The following is a 14,332-nucleotide window of genomic DNA, read 5'->3' as shown; positions in this document are numbered from 1 at the left end:
AATGGCACATGAGTGATCAGAAGGGGAATACCGGTATGAATGGCACATGAGTGATCAGAAGGGGAATAATCTTTCAGAATCTTTTTTTTCCAGATTTTCCTTCTTTAAAATTGGGTGCGTCTTATACGGCGAAAAATACGGTAAATAAATTTGTATTGAGAGGCTGCTTGTGGTATACTGTAAACCAAATGCATGGAAAAGGATTAGGAGAGATTTACGTTTATGTTGTTTATAGAATCACTTGTCTAAGATGTTTTTGGTGTCACCTCTATATTCATTATTGTAATTAGATCCGCAAGCTCTCCAAGGCAGGAGAGGATTTACTTTCATCACTGAAGCTGGGTGATCCAGCAAATCTGGGATGGATTACTTCAAAGTTCTTTGCTATTTGCTGGCAAATGTTTTCAATCCTGGACCAGATCCATTCCAGGTTTGCTGGATCATCCAAGTTCACTGATGAAAGTGTATCCTCTCCAGCCTTGGAGAACTTTCATAAATCAGGCCTTATGTGTCTCTCTCTAAAGTGAAGTTATTTAGGCCTGCTTTTACTATAGTCTTTTTCAGTACAATTCAGATGTGTGATGGTAATCAGGTTGGATGGGCTTCAATATTAAATTGTTGTTATTATTGTTGTTATCAATGCAGGTGGCAACAATATGGGTCTTTGTTCCATCCAGGAGCTCATACAGCATATTACATTAAATTTTTTGTGTGGCTATGTTCTGGGTTCTACATGGCTTGTGGCCCATACATCTTGTTTGTTCAGTTGATAAGCACAAGATACATATACCGTAAATGTAAATAAGGAAGTGGAAGTCAATCTTTCATGATTTGCTAAGATTCATTTATCAGGCTTTACATATTCTTAAATGGTAATAAAAACAACTACTTTTCTTGACATTAATGAATCATGATATATGTAAATAGTTAGAATATAGAAGTGTTAGAAGCTTAGAAGTGTTATTTAACAAATTGACCAACAGATAATAAATCACCTTTGTCAGGTGAGAAACCTTTAAACAAGCAAATATATTGCAGGGTAATGTTTACCTTGTCCAATCCTTCCTAATACAACATACAACTAAGTTTTTAGTTTTTTTTTTTCCTAAACCAGGGATTTTATGGACAATTGCTTCTACACAGCATAAGTAGGAAAGAAACAATAATTTTTTATTTACTAATATTAAAACAAATACAGATCCAGTTGTGCAGCATATCAAGTTTAAATTGTCAGCAATAGTACATATTTCATCCCACATACTATACTCAATCTGGAGCCCCCAGAGCTTCTGATATATTCAAGCCAATGTCATTGGTTGCAGATTTAATATATCTTCTGTTGTGTTCAGAAGCCCACTTACTCAACATGTTTCACAGTGACCAAACGGTGGTTTTTTAAGGGGAATGGGAGCTTCAGCCTCTTACTATGCTGAAAGATTAAGACAGACTGAATCACAATAAATTTGTGTTTGATGACTCTTCCATCATCTTTTGTAAATCTTGTTACATGGCTCTCATGATAGCTATTGAAATGCCAGACAGTGCTTCAGAGAGAGCTTCCAAAACTCATAAACTCTCTGTCCTTGAATTTCCCTAGTGGAAGAGCAGGCTCAATCCCTGCTTTAGGGAAAAGATAAAAACATTTTTATACAAAAGTTTTACAAGCATTTGATTGAAAATAAAAAAACAAAACAGAACAAAACAAAACAAAACAAAAAGCATTATGATCAAGAGGAGATGGAGACAGACAGGCTTTTATAGGCAATGTGATGTTTGTGTTTATTGAGTGAACAAATTCATGTGGCCCTGATTCCAATAGAGACTGACTAGTTTAAACCAAGTTATAATATATGTGAATACAAAATGACACTAAAAATTTATTTTTACGTAGACTTGCTGTTGTACAATATTTTCTTGTTTCTAATTTAAAGTCAGAAGTGTCTCAAAATGCCCGACGCGTTTCACCTTTTTGACAAATAATGTAAGTATACACTGCGTTAATTACTGCCCTAAAATCAAAATTTCCAGTCCCAGCAGAAATCAGGGCTCAAATTATCACATTAACTAATGATGGCAAGTTTGAGTTATAAGGTGATAAATTCATCACATATGCACAAGTCTGGCTTACAAACCTATACACTATTAACAAGTGGAGTTTATGCCTTCCAGAGTGATGAAGGATAACACTACCAGGGTAATAAAATGGATCCACTTTGCTTGATCAAAGACAATCAATGTATTTAGAATTATATAACTCTAAAAAATGTTATAAAAAAGATATACAGTGGATAATGTGTGTGGCAGGAGGGGAAAGTATTAATCCTTTCATTTTAACAGAAGCTTTTTTAAAACTAGTGATGGGGTCACTCTGGATGCAGACGGTTTCTTTTTTAATATTGTTGCTTTAGAGAAGAAGATTTTAAGTCTATTAACAAAATCTCTTCATCCAATATGAAGTGGGTACTGTCTGATATTCAGCTTAGATGCGGATGGTGGCTTTAGTGGAGCATTTAACAGAATGTCAGAATATTCTCTGTATTTCAGAACTGCACACAATGCAGGGTAAGGTCACTAAACAACCCACAAAAATATTCATGCTGTTAGCTTAAAAAAAGACCTGCAAATTCATAAGTAACTATGTCATGTGAACCTGGCTGAGTATATCAATCCAAGTTACTGACATTTCAGTTGTTATTCTAATGTTTGTTTGTTTGTTTGTTTTTTTCCTTTTTTACAAGTCTAAAGAGAACCTGCTGCCATTGTTTCAACAAAAAATCTTCCCGTGTGGCTATTTGTGCATTTATTGTACTTTATGTGTGTCAAAATTCATGTTGTACTGCACAAAGAAAATACTTCAGAAGCTACAAATACCTCTAAAAGAGCATTGACACTGACCATAAAACTCCAAGTTTCTAACTTCAGATTTTATGGACAGGTGCATTTTGCATTCAGTTGATCTTTACTTATCTGCTTTCATTAGGCTTTGAGGTTCTATGGACTTGCAGAAAGAAAGAAAATTATGTTATTACTTCTAGTTCTCTGGGTAGCACGGACCACAAACAGCCTTGTGGTTTCCTATAATGACTGTACACACCTACACACTGTTCTGTACATGCCATTTGTGTGTTATCACATACATACAGAAGAAAAACATATTGAGAGCACTTTAGGTGCATCACCTCAAGTAACACATACAACCGAACATATTGTTGGCAGTCCTGCCTAAAAGACTACTCCACTCTACTTGTTCTCTACTGTTCTCTATTTTAGTCCATGTGCATAAATTAATTTTCCTCCAAACAAAACAATGCTGCCATGATTGTCCACATGGAAATGTGTGTAGGGAAAAGATATCTGGGAGATGTAGTTCTGGAGGTCTGCCTATGTCATTAGGAATTGACTTCCAGCAGTTGTCCCTGTGATAAATACAAGCAAATGAAGATAAATAAAATAGTATAAAGCCATATAATGATCTAGAGGGAGAAAGGAAGATTTGGACTACACTACAATTGCCAGTTGGAACTCTATCTGCATCCCTCTTCATACAATTAAAAAAAAATAAAAAAGGTGCAGTTATATTTAACATTTTTATATAAAATGAATCAGTACACAAAGTTTAAAGTGGAATTAAACCTTCTGAATTAAAACATTGTGACCAGGCAGGTCCTCTATTGCAGATGGGACAGGTACGGTGAAATAAAGTAACTTTACCTGCCTGATCCCATCTTTTGCTTGCCTCAGGCACTGCCACCTTTACCCAATCTTTTTCCTGGTGTCGGTTCTCAGGCCAATATGATTGGCCAGGTCAGGTGGACGTATGCATGCACATGAAAGTTCATTCATTCCCAGCAGCCCCAGGGGATGCTTCCCGTTCGTTTCATGTGAATAAAACCAAATGCTTATGCTACTAAGTCAAAAAACAATTTAAAGTTTGCAAACACAAGTAAAACCACGCACTAAAAATGAAAGAGTTCACAGTGAGTCACAAGTTGTCCAACTCTGTCCATAGTCCCATGTGAGAAACAGGCGATTTAGAGAATCAGACAACTTAGTATATTTTGTTTGTAGAACATTTCAGCCAAACATATATTTTTTTTTCTTTCAGCTAGGAATGGAAAATTCTCTATCTGTTGCTTATACCTGTCTGTATCCCCATTGGAGAAATTTTCACTCCACTTCTAGTGAATAGGAATACACAGTAAAAATAAATACATTTCTTACACTACTGTAAAAAAAAGGCAGTTATTGCTGTCCTTATTATATATATTACTATTTAGTAGATCCTTTTACTGTCTGCTCCAAAATCTATGCAGTAAGTGCAGTCCTGATTGGGCACACAAAGACAACAAAGCAGATGGAGGTGCTGACCCTTCCTTACTTTTTTTCTAAGAAGTGATAGCTTAAGTTAGTGGGGTATCGTTGCTCTGGATTTTTCCATTTCAAAGAGGCCTGGAGGAAGTAATGCTTTCTATCAGAAAGGGCAGATTTTTTTTACTCAATGGATTATGGTAAATATTCATCACTCTTGAATATAGATGTTCTCCTCTGCCATGGTGCCTGAAGCAGCCAGTTCTGTCATTGGTCCAGCACTGCAAAGGGAGAGAAACACTATCCTATGCTATATGAACACTCAGAATAACATCCATGATAAACTTAAATAAACTCTCATATTAAAGGAAATAAATGAATTCCAGGTGCATAAAAACAAAAAACATGCTAAGCATAAAGCGAAGAACAGATATGAGTATGTCAACTGTGGAGGTAACTTCTCCCAGGTGCCCAAGTTTACCTGATAGGCATTTGGGAGTCTTCAATAGTAATATTGACAGGCATTGTGACCGTTTAATGAAAATGTGTAGTTGGAGGGACAGACTGCCTTGAGACACTGCACAAAGTATATACAGTGGTACCTTGGTATAAGTCCGCTTTGGAATAAGTCCAACTTGGTATAAGTCCTGTTTGGACATGAAAAATTTTGCTTGGTATACAACCTTTGTGCTAGAACTTGTATGGGTCAAAATGAGTTATAACACCGCGTGCTACCCTTATTTATCTCTCTTGAGACAAAGCCACGACTGCCCATGAGCATCAGTACGCCAGTTGCTACCATTAAGTGAACAACCCGCGCTATAACTCTCTGTGAATTACATAACATCTCCTCCTTCTCCCTTCTCAGCACCATCCTAGTAGGTACTCGACTCTTCTCAGCAAGGTAAAGTGAGGGTAAATTTTCATGTATTTCATCTAATTGCTTTTGTATTTATGTATTTTAGTATTAAGCAAAAATTATTTTATACAGCCCCATCAATGTATAATATACCAATAACAATAGGATTTTTTTCATGGGAATGGATTAATCATTTTCCTTTTATTTGTTTGGTATAAGTCCTGTTTGGTAAAGGTCCAAGGATCTGGAACGGATTAAGGATTTATACCAAGGTACCACTGTAATTCTATTTAAAACAAATGTAGGATCTAATCAGATACTATGAGCCAAGCTTTGCTATCCTCTGGAGGGGAACTTGTACAGAGAATATGTAGAAATGCTATTTGTGCCTGAGCAGCATCCTAAAAAATCTTTTGTCCTAAAATCCCCCTGGAAAACAGCAGTGCATTTTATGTTTTTGGCTGTCCTGTTCTGTAGTCACATAGCTGGACATCTGCAGTGTGAGATATTCGAAAGCTCACCATACATGATGCCAATCTGACTGTTCAATACTTGTACATTTTATAATTGTCCTTTTAAAATTATTTTTAACATCTATGTTCTATGAATGTACAGTACCTTAGTACTTACCGGATAGATGGGTTTCTACCTTTCACCTTATCTGTAAAACTGTATCTGTAAGGAGGATTTTATTAGAAATGTATAGTGCTTTTGAATCTTTGGTCAGGACTAAAAATCAACATTTTATATATATATCAGATAAATATAAATTATTGCATGGATTATTTATTGCATGGATCAATTATTGCAAAGCTTATGTTCACAAATAAAGCATATTAATAAAAACATATTAAATAAACCCATATTTAATGTACAGTGCTGTTTATATGTTGGTGCTATACAAATACTGTTTATTATTAATAAAATTAATATTATTAATAATAATAATAATAATATTAATAATAATAATAATAATAATAATATTGTTATTAATAAAAGCAGAAATCCATTTAAAACATTTTTCAGTGTTTTGTGAGCTTTTTGTTGCTGTGTGTTGCTAATATCCATCAGAAAATTGGTCCAAAGCAAAAATGTGCAACCAATGCTGAACCCAATTTATGTGGATAGGAGTGGTAAAGGCTGATTGGGGAGTTATCCCAACATCTTTATCATTTCCTAAAAATATAAAGAGAGCAAAAAATTATAATGTAGACAACTGCATCTGGCTGCACCATGGTTGAGGATGGTTAGGTAGGATAAGCTAAAGGGAATTGGTGCAGGTTGAGGGGGCAGAGAGAGAGGTGTTAAAGAAAGGAGGGCAGTAAAGGGGGGGAGGAGGTCAGACTGGTAACAACCAAGCTTCCCTCTCACCCACCCACCAGAGAGAAAGAAAAGTGGTGAATGGAGTGGTGGGGTATTTTGCGGGGGTGGTTGAGGTCCTCTGAGGGCAGAATTGAGAAGAATCATATAGTTATTTTGAACACCTTTAAGTCGCTGTTAAAATGGAGCTGTGAGTTAAGTTTCATTCTTTGTGTCCCTGTGCGGGTTGGAATAATATTTAAGAGTTGGTGCAGACCTCAAGCAACATGTAAAGCGAATGGTGCCTTCAAGGACCTGCAACCTAGAGGGAAGTAGTTGCACTGTTTAGGATATGCAGTGGTTTTGTACTAAAGTTATAAAGTGTTGTTGTTTATGAAGATTTTAGGTAATTGTTCATGCAGTATTATAGTTATATATATATGTGTGTATGTAATTATGTACAGAAGTTTTATATATTATTATTTATGTTGAAATTTTTAATAATAAAACAGTCATTTGGTCATTCCCAAAAATGTGGTGTACAGTTTATTGGAAGTGGAGGAATGGTGTGAATAGAATTTAGGTCATGGTTTAGCTTAAGTATAATACAGTATATATGATTTCTATTGTGCCCATTATCTGTATTACTATCAATTTATATCAAGCCAGAAATGCTCCTTCCATCTGTAGGTAGAAAGAGGTAGAATTAGAACCCCTGTTGATTCAATAGACCCCGTTGAAGTATTTATTAGGATTTCCAGGTGGAAGGCCTACTCTTCCTCTCTCACCGTTTTTGGGCAGACCAAATGATAGGTTGTAGGTAAAGCCAAGGACATAATGAGGTGGAGCTAGTCACATATATCCAAGTGAAGATAAAGAAACAAATTGAAACTAAGATGTTGAGGCAGGGTTGAAGGGTAATGAATATCGAACTGGAGACTATCATATATCTTTCAATTATAGATGACTATATAACTATCAACCTCCTAAAACATAGGTTTGCTGTTGTTAAACCTTTAACAGGTAACATTTTATTTATGTCATGCTGGTCCTCTGACATCAGTACTTCAAGTCACTCACCTATAAATACATTTTTAATTTTTTTCTGAATAAATGATTCAACCAAGTAAATAAAATAATTTAAAGGACATCAATGGCAGCCCTTATATGTTTCATAGGGAAGGTTCCCTTTCAATTAATGTCATCTTAACTTTTTTGCTGTAAAATTTTCCTGCCTATTAGTTTGGTAGCTGAAGTTTATAGACTTATCTATATAAACCATAACCAATCTTTGCAACTAACCCTTACCCTATTATCCGATACCTTATTTAAACAATTGTTATCAGTGCCTGGGGCAAAACACGAGTTACCTACTATGGTGGACAGAGGCACATGTGGGGATACCAAGCCACTTGAATATTTTATAGAGTCCCATATACTCAGGGAATAGATTACTACCGGATTATGCAGTGGGGGGTCGCATCTTCAGCGGTATCAACAAAACAGTGGCAATAGACACCAGTGCAATAGCATAGGCTTTCAGTGATACCCATAAAGGAGGTTTATAATCAATATGATATTGCGTTATTGGGATCAGCTGCACAGCTATATAGTACTTAGCCATATTGGGAAAAGAAAGGCCACCTCTTTGCCTAGGTTGAAACAACACTTTGATAAATTTGTCAGGATTCCAACAAGTTATTTAGGTGTCTCAGCAGTTTAAGAACATTAGCAGCATACAGTGTCTCATATGAACCAGTTATTTGCACACCTAAATATTTCAAGTAGGTTCCCATTTTAAAATTGAAGGCTTGCCGTATGTATGTGTAACCAGCTGGTCAGAATCAGAAACATTTAAAGCTTTACATTTGGTATAATATAATTGCAGACCTGAAATTAAACTTATGTAATATTGATAATAAATTAGGCAATGACACTAGTGGCTGTGTTATAAACATTATTACATCATCCGCAAACAGGCAAAGTTTGTGGTGATGACTAGCTACCGACAGATTTATCAGAGTGATCACAAATTGTGAGCACCAAAGGTTCAATCTGCAATGCGAGAAGAAGTGGCGAGAGAGGATACCCTTGACGAGTGCCTCTTGCTTTAGCAAAATATAATGACTGAAAACCCATATATTACACATAGGCTTTAGATGAATCATAAACTGTATTAATCTATATGCAAAAATTAGGACCAAAACTCCATTGTTCCAAAAAACTTAAAAGGGATGCCAGTATCTTTCTATTTTTTTCTATGTAATTTAAATGTAATATTTTATGGGTATTGTCATTTGCCTGTTTATTAGCTATAAAACCCACTTGGTTCTGTGATATTAGCGTCTCCATGCCAAAAGTAAGTCTCCTTACCAAAACAGACGCCAACAGTTTGGCATACAGATTTAGCAAAGAGATAGGTCTAAATGTGGACCAGGTGGTATCATCAGTATCTAGTTTTTGGATCATACAAACAGCAGCATATAAAATGTCACTGTCCAACCTACCACCGTCCCTAACTGAATTAAATAATCTTACCAGATATGGTGTCAATTCATCAATATATTTTTTGTAGTAGGACGCTGTAAACTCGTCAGGCCCAGGCCTTTTATTAGCTGTAAGAACTTTGATAGCTACTTTCACTTCAGAGGAAGTTATTTGTGCTTCCAACTTGTCATACAGACTCTGAGAGATTTCAGGCAATTTTACTTCATTAAAATGATTGTAAGTGTGTCAAATAGGGGGGAGAGGGCAGTTCATTTAACTTACTAAGATTTTCAGAAAATATATTAACAATTTTGACAGGATCGCTAGTAAAAGTGCCGTCTTCCTTACGTATCTTTATCAGTTTATCCAGCATTTTAAGCTTATTTGCTAGCATAGTATGTTGTTTATTGCTATATGTATAATACTTATTTCTGGTCCATCGCCATTGTTTCTTAGCTAATGATGCCAAACACAAATTTAGCTGGGTTTGGAGTTCTTCCATTTTACGTTTTGTTTCCCTAGAAGGAGACACTATATTCTGAGTACGCAGTAGATAGTATTCAGAATCAAGCTGCTTTAGTAATGCCGTGTGTTGTTTCTTCTGCTGTGTAGCTTATTGAATCAAATTGCCTATCAAGACTGTCTTGTCAGTCCATAATGTTTCAGGTGAAACATCTTTAGTATCATTAAAGTTTAAAATTATCGTAGTTTAAAATACTCCCTCAGAGCATCAAGCACTTTTATATGGGTAGATTGGTTGGACAATAACGTGTCATTAAGGGTCCATTTAAAGGTTGTAGATTTCAGTGAGAGCAATGCCATAATCATAAAGTATCTATCATGATCTAACCAAGGTAAAGCTAAAATATCACATGAGACTACTGATTGTAAAGTTTGTGCTTGCACAAAAACATGATCTATGTACATCTGATTCGGATGGGAAAAATGGGTACCGTATTTTTTGCAGTATAAGACGCACTTTTTCTTCCCCAAAACTGGGGGGGAAAAGTTAGTGCGTCCTATACGACAAAGGTGTGATAAAATAACTAAAATAATATACTCACCCGATACCCGATCCTGCGTGTGTCTCTGGCTGCAGCAGCGTCTGTCTCCTCTTCTCTCTGGCAGCAGCACGTGTCTTCTCCTGTCTGTAAAGCAGAGCGAAATAAGCTGGCACAGCGCCACCTGCTGTTCCCTGTCCTAACTGCCGTACAGTGGAAAAAAAGCACAGAGTGATCAGAAGGGGAATTTGAATGACAGAGTGATCAGAAAGGAATTTTGAATGACACAGAGTGATCAGAAAGGGAATTTGAAAGGCATAGAGTGATCAGAAAGGGAATTTGAATGGCACATGAGTGATCAGAAGGGGAATACCGGTATGAATGGCACATGAGTGATCAGAAGGGTAATAATCTTTCAGAATCTTTTTTTCTAGATTTTCCTCCTTTAAAATTGGGTGCGTCTTATATTCCGGAGCGTCTTATAGGGTGAAAAATACAGTATATTCTTATCTTATAGGGTGCAATTCCCTCCATACATCTAATACAAAGTATGACTGAAGCAAATTGTGAAACTGCTGAGACACCTTAGTCGTCTCATTAATATCCAGTTGCGCACCCATCTTTTTCTTATCCAACCTAGGTACTAGCACTTCATTGGAATCTCCACACATTATTAGTGTTCCTGACATATATGTAGCCTAAAATTGAAACAAATGGGAAAGAAACGGCAATTGTCTTTTGTTTGGAGTATAGTAAGAAACTATCGTCACTTGAACAACACACAATTGACTCATTAGTACCAGAAACTTGCCTTCGGGATCTGCTATCTGGTGCTCCAAAATAAAAGCAACAGATTTACGAAATCCTATTAAGACACCTCGTTTCTTGACTGATGGGTTGGCCAGATAAATTGTTGGAAAAGAAGCATGAAAATACTTAGGACAAATGTGTCTTCTGTAGACACAGGATATCAGCTTTTTTAGATGTAAAATATTGAAAAAAACACTTTAGAACACTTGTTGGGTGAGTTCAAACCCTGAACATTAAGAGACCATATGAACATTCACAAACCACATACAGTCAAGCACTAGCATTGCATCTCCTCCAGAGTTAAAAACAAAATCCCAAAACAACATACATGACAGACAACCCAAGGATGGGGGGGGGGGGTAAAAAAAATAAAAACCTTTGCTGGGACAGTCCACAACACTTCATGTTTTTGAGGCATTCCTTTGCTTGGTGGATGCGCTTCAGAAACTTCGTATTGCAACTTTAGACAGATGCCCCCACAATCTTTTCAGGCAGACTATTTCACAAAGCACTACAAAGTTAACTATAGGAAAGATGGCATTTTAGTTAGTTAGTTAGTATGCCAATGTATAATATGCAGGCATGATCAACTGTTGTCATCAGGAAACCTGCTCTGGAAAATGCCATGTAGCCATCAAAAGAATTTATACCCATGAGCAGTAAATGACTGCCAAAGGATGCAGGAAATTAGTAACAGTGAGATGCAACAAAACCTGAATAACATTTAGTTAAGGATTATATCTATTTTAGGAGCATTATGGCTATTTAGGTGTTCCGCAATTAAATGCAGCTGCATAGTGAAGAGAACATGAACAGTTTTTTTAAGCTTGACATGCAGGGCCATATATTAAGAATAGTACCTGAAAGTATTAGGATCAATGCGAACATCCACTCAGGGTACAGACCCATCCTGCGTGCTGTCAGGGTGAAAACCAAGTCATCTACGGAAGTATATTTTCTTTACTACACATAAAGCAGAACTAAACAAAGTGAATGTAATACAAAACATTTTGTGGTCAGAAAAGTTGAATCACTGTTTCAAAAATAGCGTCTTTCAGAATCATTTAGGCAAATCAAGTGTGAAGCTAGTAAATTATCTTATCTTATCTAATAGTGAAAAAATTATCACTACATCTGCACTCTTGTTGTGGTTAACAAATCTGAAAGTCCTAAAGCCTTTGGATCACCATTAAATCCATGCAACATATATTTTTTAAAGGAGGGAGATTGTATAGTGCTTTTTAGTTAAAGTTTTTGGATATCTGATCACACCCATCTCAGTTTTAGATTCTGGAAATTTCAAATAACATTTGTAATGTATACATCCAATTGTATACATGTAGCATAAGTACTATTTGTTGGTAAATAATGTGTTTGCATATTTACTCTCCGTTAACTTTCAAATTTGGTTTATGAGATAAAATGTACTATTCCAGAAGGACTCCTTCTTGAGATTATATAATAATATAGCTTTGGAAAAAAACAAGAGACAGCTGCAAGAATATTTTTTTATTTATATGTGCAAGTATTGAACTGAACAGCGTTGTTTTTAAACCTCCTGGCAATAGTTCATGTAATTTTAAAAAAAAATATTGTTCTTTAGAGCATAATTTTAAAGGAAATTACAATATATTAAAATAGGAGAACTGATGCAGTGTTTGCAGAACTTGAATAATTCCAAGAAAACGAATTCTCTGTTCCTTCTTAAACAAAATGGCAATAATGAATTAAATATCTATATTATTTGGAGAGAAATACAGAAATGTTTCTTCCATTTTTGATGGATAGCAACAGGTTTCAGAATTAAATATCTGTATTTTTTGGAGAGAAATACAGAAATAGTCTTCCATACAAAAATTAGCCAGTTACACAGCTCCGTTACAAGTGATATAGGCCTCAAAGTTGATAGAGGCAGAGGGCCCTGAGGGAGGTCCGCCGTACAAAAATTAGCCAGTTACACAGCTTCATTGCAAGGTATAGGCCTCAGAGACAGAGTAGAGGTAGAGGGCCACGAGGGGAAGGAGGAGAAGGAGATGCAGAAGGCTGTGAAAATGCTCTTCCAGTCAAGGTGTCAGCAAGCCATGCAGAAGTTGCCGACTAATCAGTGCACTCTGCAGACGGGGTGTTAAAGTCATTGCTGATCCAAGCCTTATTCTTTTTAATAAAAGTGAGTCGGTCGACATTTTCTGCGGAGATTGATTAGATTGGGAACAAAAACCTGTCGTCAACCTCCTAATAATAATGTAAGTTGATATAAACCACTCAATTTGGTTAATGTGCCTAAGCCCTTAATGTCCGAGTAGGGACAACTTTTGAGAAAATGTAAGGACAAAACAGTAGGCTACTCGCGGCACAGAAAAACCAGGGAAGAGACCCAACGTCTCTGTCTCTTTGATTCCTGATACACATTTGTAAAAACTTTGTTGAAGTATACAGTGTATTAACCTCTGTTTTTTATGGTTTTTATAATTCTTGTATATTTATTAAAAGTGATTTTTTAATTTCATACAATACCTAAAAGTTTTTCTGTGCCGCAAGTAGCCTACTGTTCTGTCCTTACATTTTCTGCAGAGAGGCTAATGCGCTTGTCACTCACTATGACCCCAGCTGCACTGAACACTCTTTCAGATAACACAACTGCGGCTGGGCAGGCAAGGATCTGAATGGCATGTTCTGCCATCTTCGGCCACTGCTCAAGGTTGGATGCCCAGTAGCCCAGTGGGTCCTGGCTTTGCAGGTTGCAGATGTCCCATGTAGAGCTCAGGTATGCAGGAACACCATACCTGAGTAGCGCTGCTGACTGTCTTTGGCAACTGCTGCACGACTGGCGGCTTTCCTCCACTCAAAAAAAGCCTCTCTCCTGCTGCTGCCACCCATGGTAGTTTGGCTGCCATGGCTGGTGGAACTGCCATAGGGATTCCTGCTGCTGCTGGTATATAATGAAAGGCTGAGCACAAGTCCCTTACAAGCACTTCTTGGTAGTGCTGCATTTTAGGTCCCTTGTATTGGGGCAAGATCAGTTGTTGTATCTCAGGCTTGTAACGTGGATCAAGTAACGTAGCAATCCAGTAGTCGTCAGTCTTTGTTTTTATGTGTTGTATGCTCAGATCTTTGGATATGCACTCCTGCATGAAGGCTGTCATGTGGCTCAAAGTTCCCACAGCTGAGGGACTTCTGGACCCACACTCCCGTGGGTCAAACAGCAGCACAGGGTGGTCCTCCTCCTCCTTCGGCGGGTCTTGCCATCCGTGGAACATGCCGCCTTGTGTTTGGGTGGATGGATGCCATGTACCCTCAATATCCTCCTCTGCCCCTTCCTCCCCTTCTCCCATGCTTGCAATCTCCTCCTCATCCTTTTCCACCTCCTCCTCTTCCTGGATTTTCGGTACACTATGCCTAGTTGGCATGGATGTCCGAGATGATGTTTGAAACGTCATCTCTTCCTGCAACGTCTGCTCTGTGTTGTGTCCAAGCTCCACCAGCATCTGTTCCAGCAGGCATTCGATGGGGATGGTGTCACTGACACAGGCCTGATCCCTGCTGATCATCTTGGTCGCCTCTTCCAAAG

The 14,332-nt window shown here is 37.2% G+C and overlaps 1 protein-coding gene across 1 annotated transcript in view; it reads right to left on the bottom strand.

Annotated features, from left to right (window-relative positions):
* LOC140323365 (hepatitis A virus cellular receptor 1 homolog) overlaps positions 1-11,704 on the bottom strand; it is a 26,075-nt gene extending 14,371 nt beyond the window's left edge. Inside the window, exon 1 of the mRNA XM_072400366.1 lies at positions 11,625-11,704. Coding sequence (XP_072256467.1) covers positions 11,625-11,673 — 49 coding nt within the window. The 5' untranslated portion in view covers positions 11,674-11,704. The remainder of the gene's footprint in view (positions 1-11,624) is intronic.
* Positions 11,705-14,332: the final 2,628 nt, after the last annotated feature.

This window comes from Pyxicephalus adspersus, chromosome 2, assembly GCF_032062135.1.
Source record: "Pyxicephalus adspersus chromosome 2, UCB_Pads_2.0, whole genome shotgun sequence".
Classification (NCBI taxonomy): domain Eukaryota; kingdom Metazoa; phylum Chordata; class Amphibia; order Anura; family Pyxicephalidae; genus Pyxicephalus; species Pyxicephalus adspersus.
Note: the sequence above shows the minus strand (reverse complement) of the source record. Positions and strands in the feature narration are given on the sequence as shown.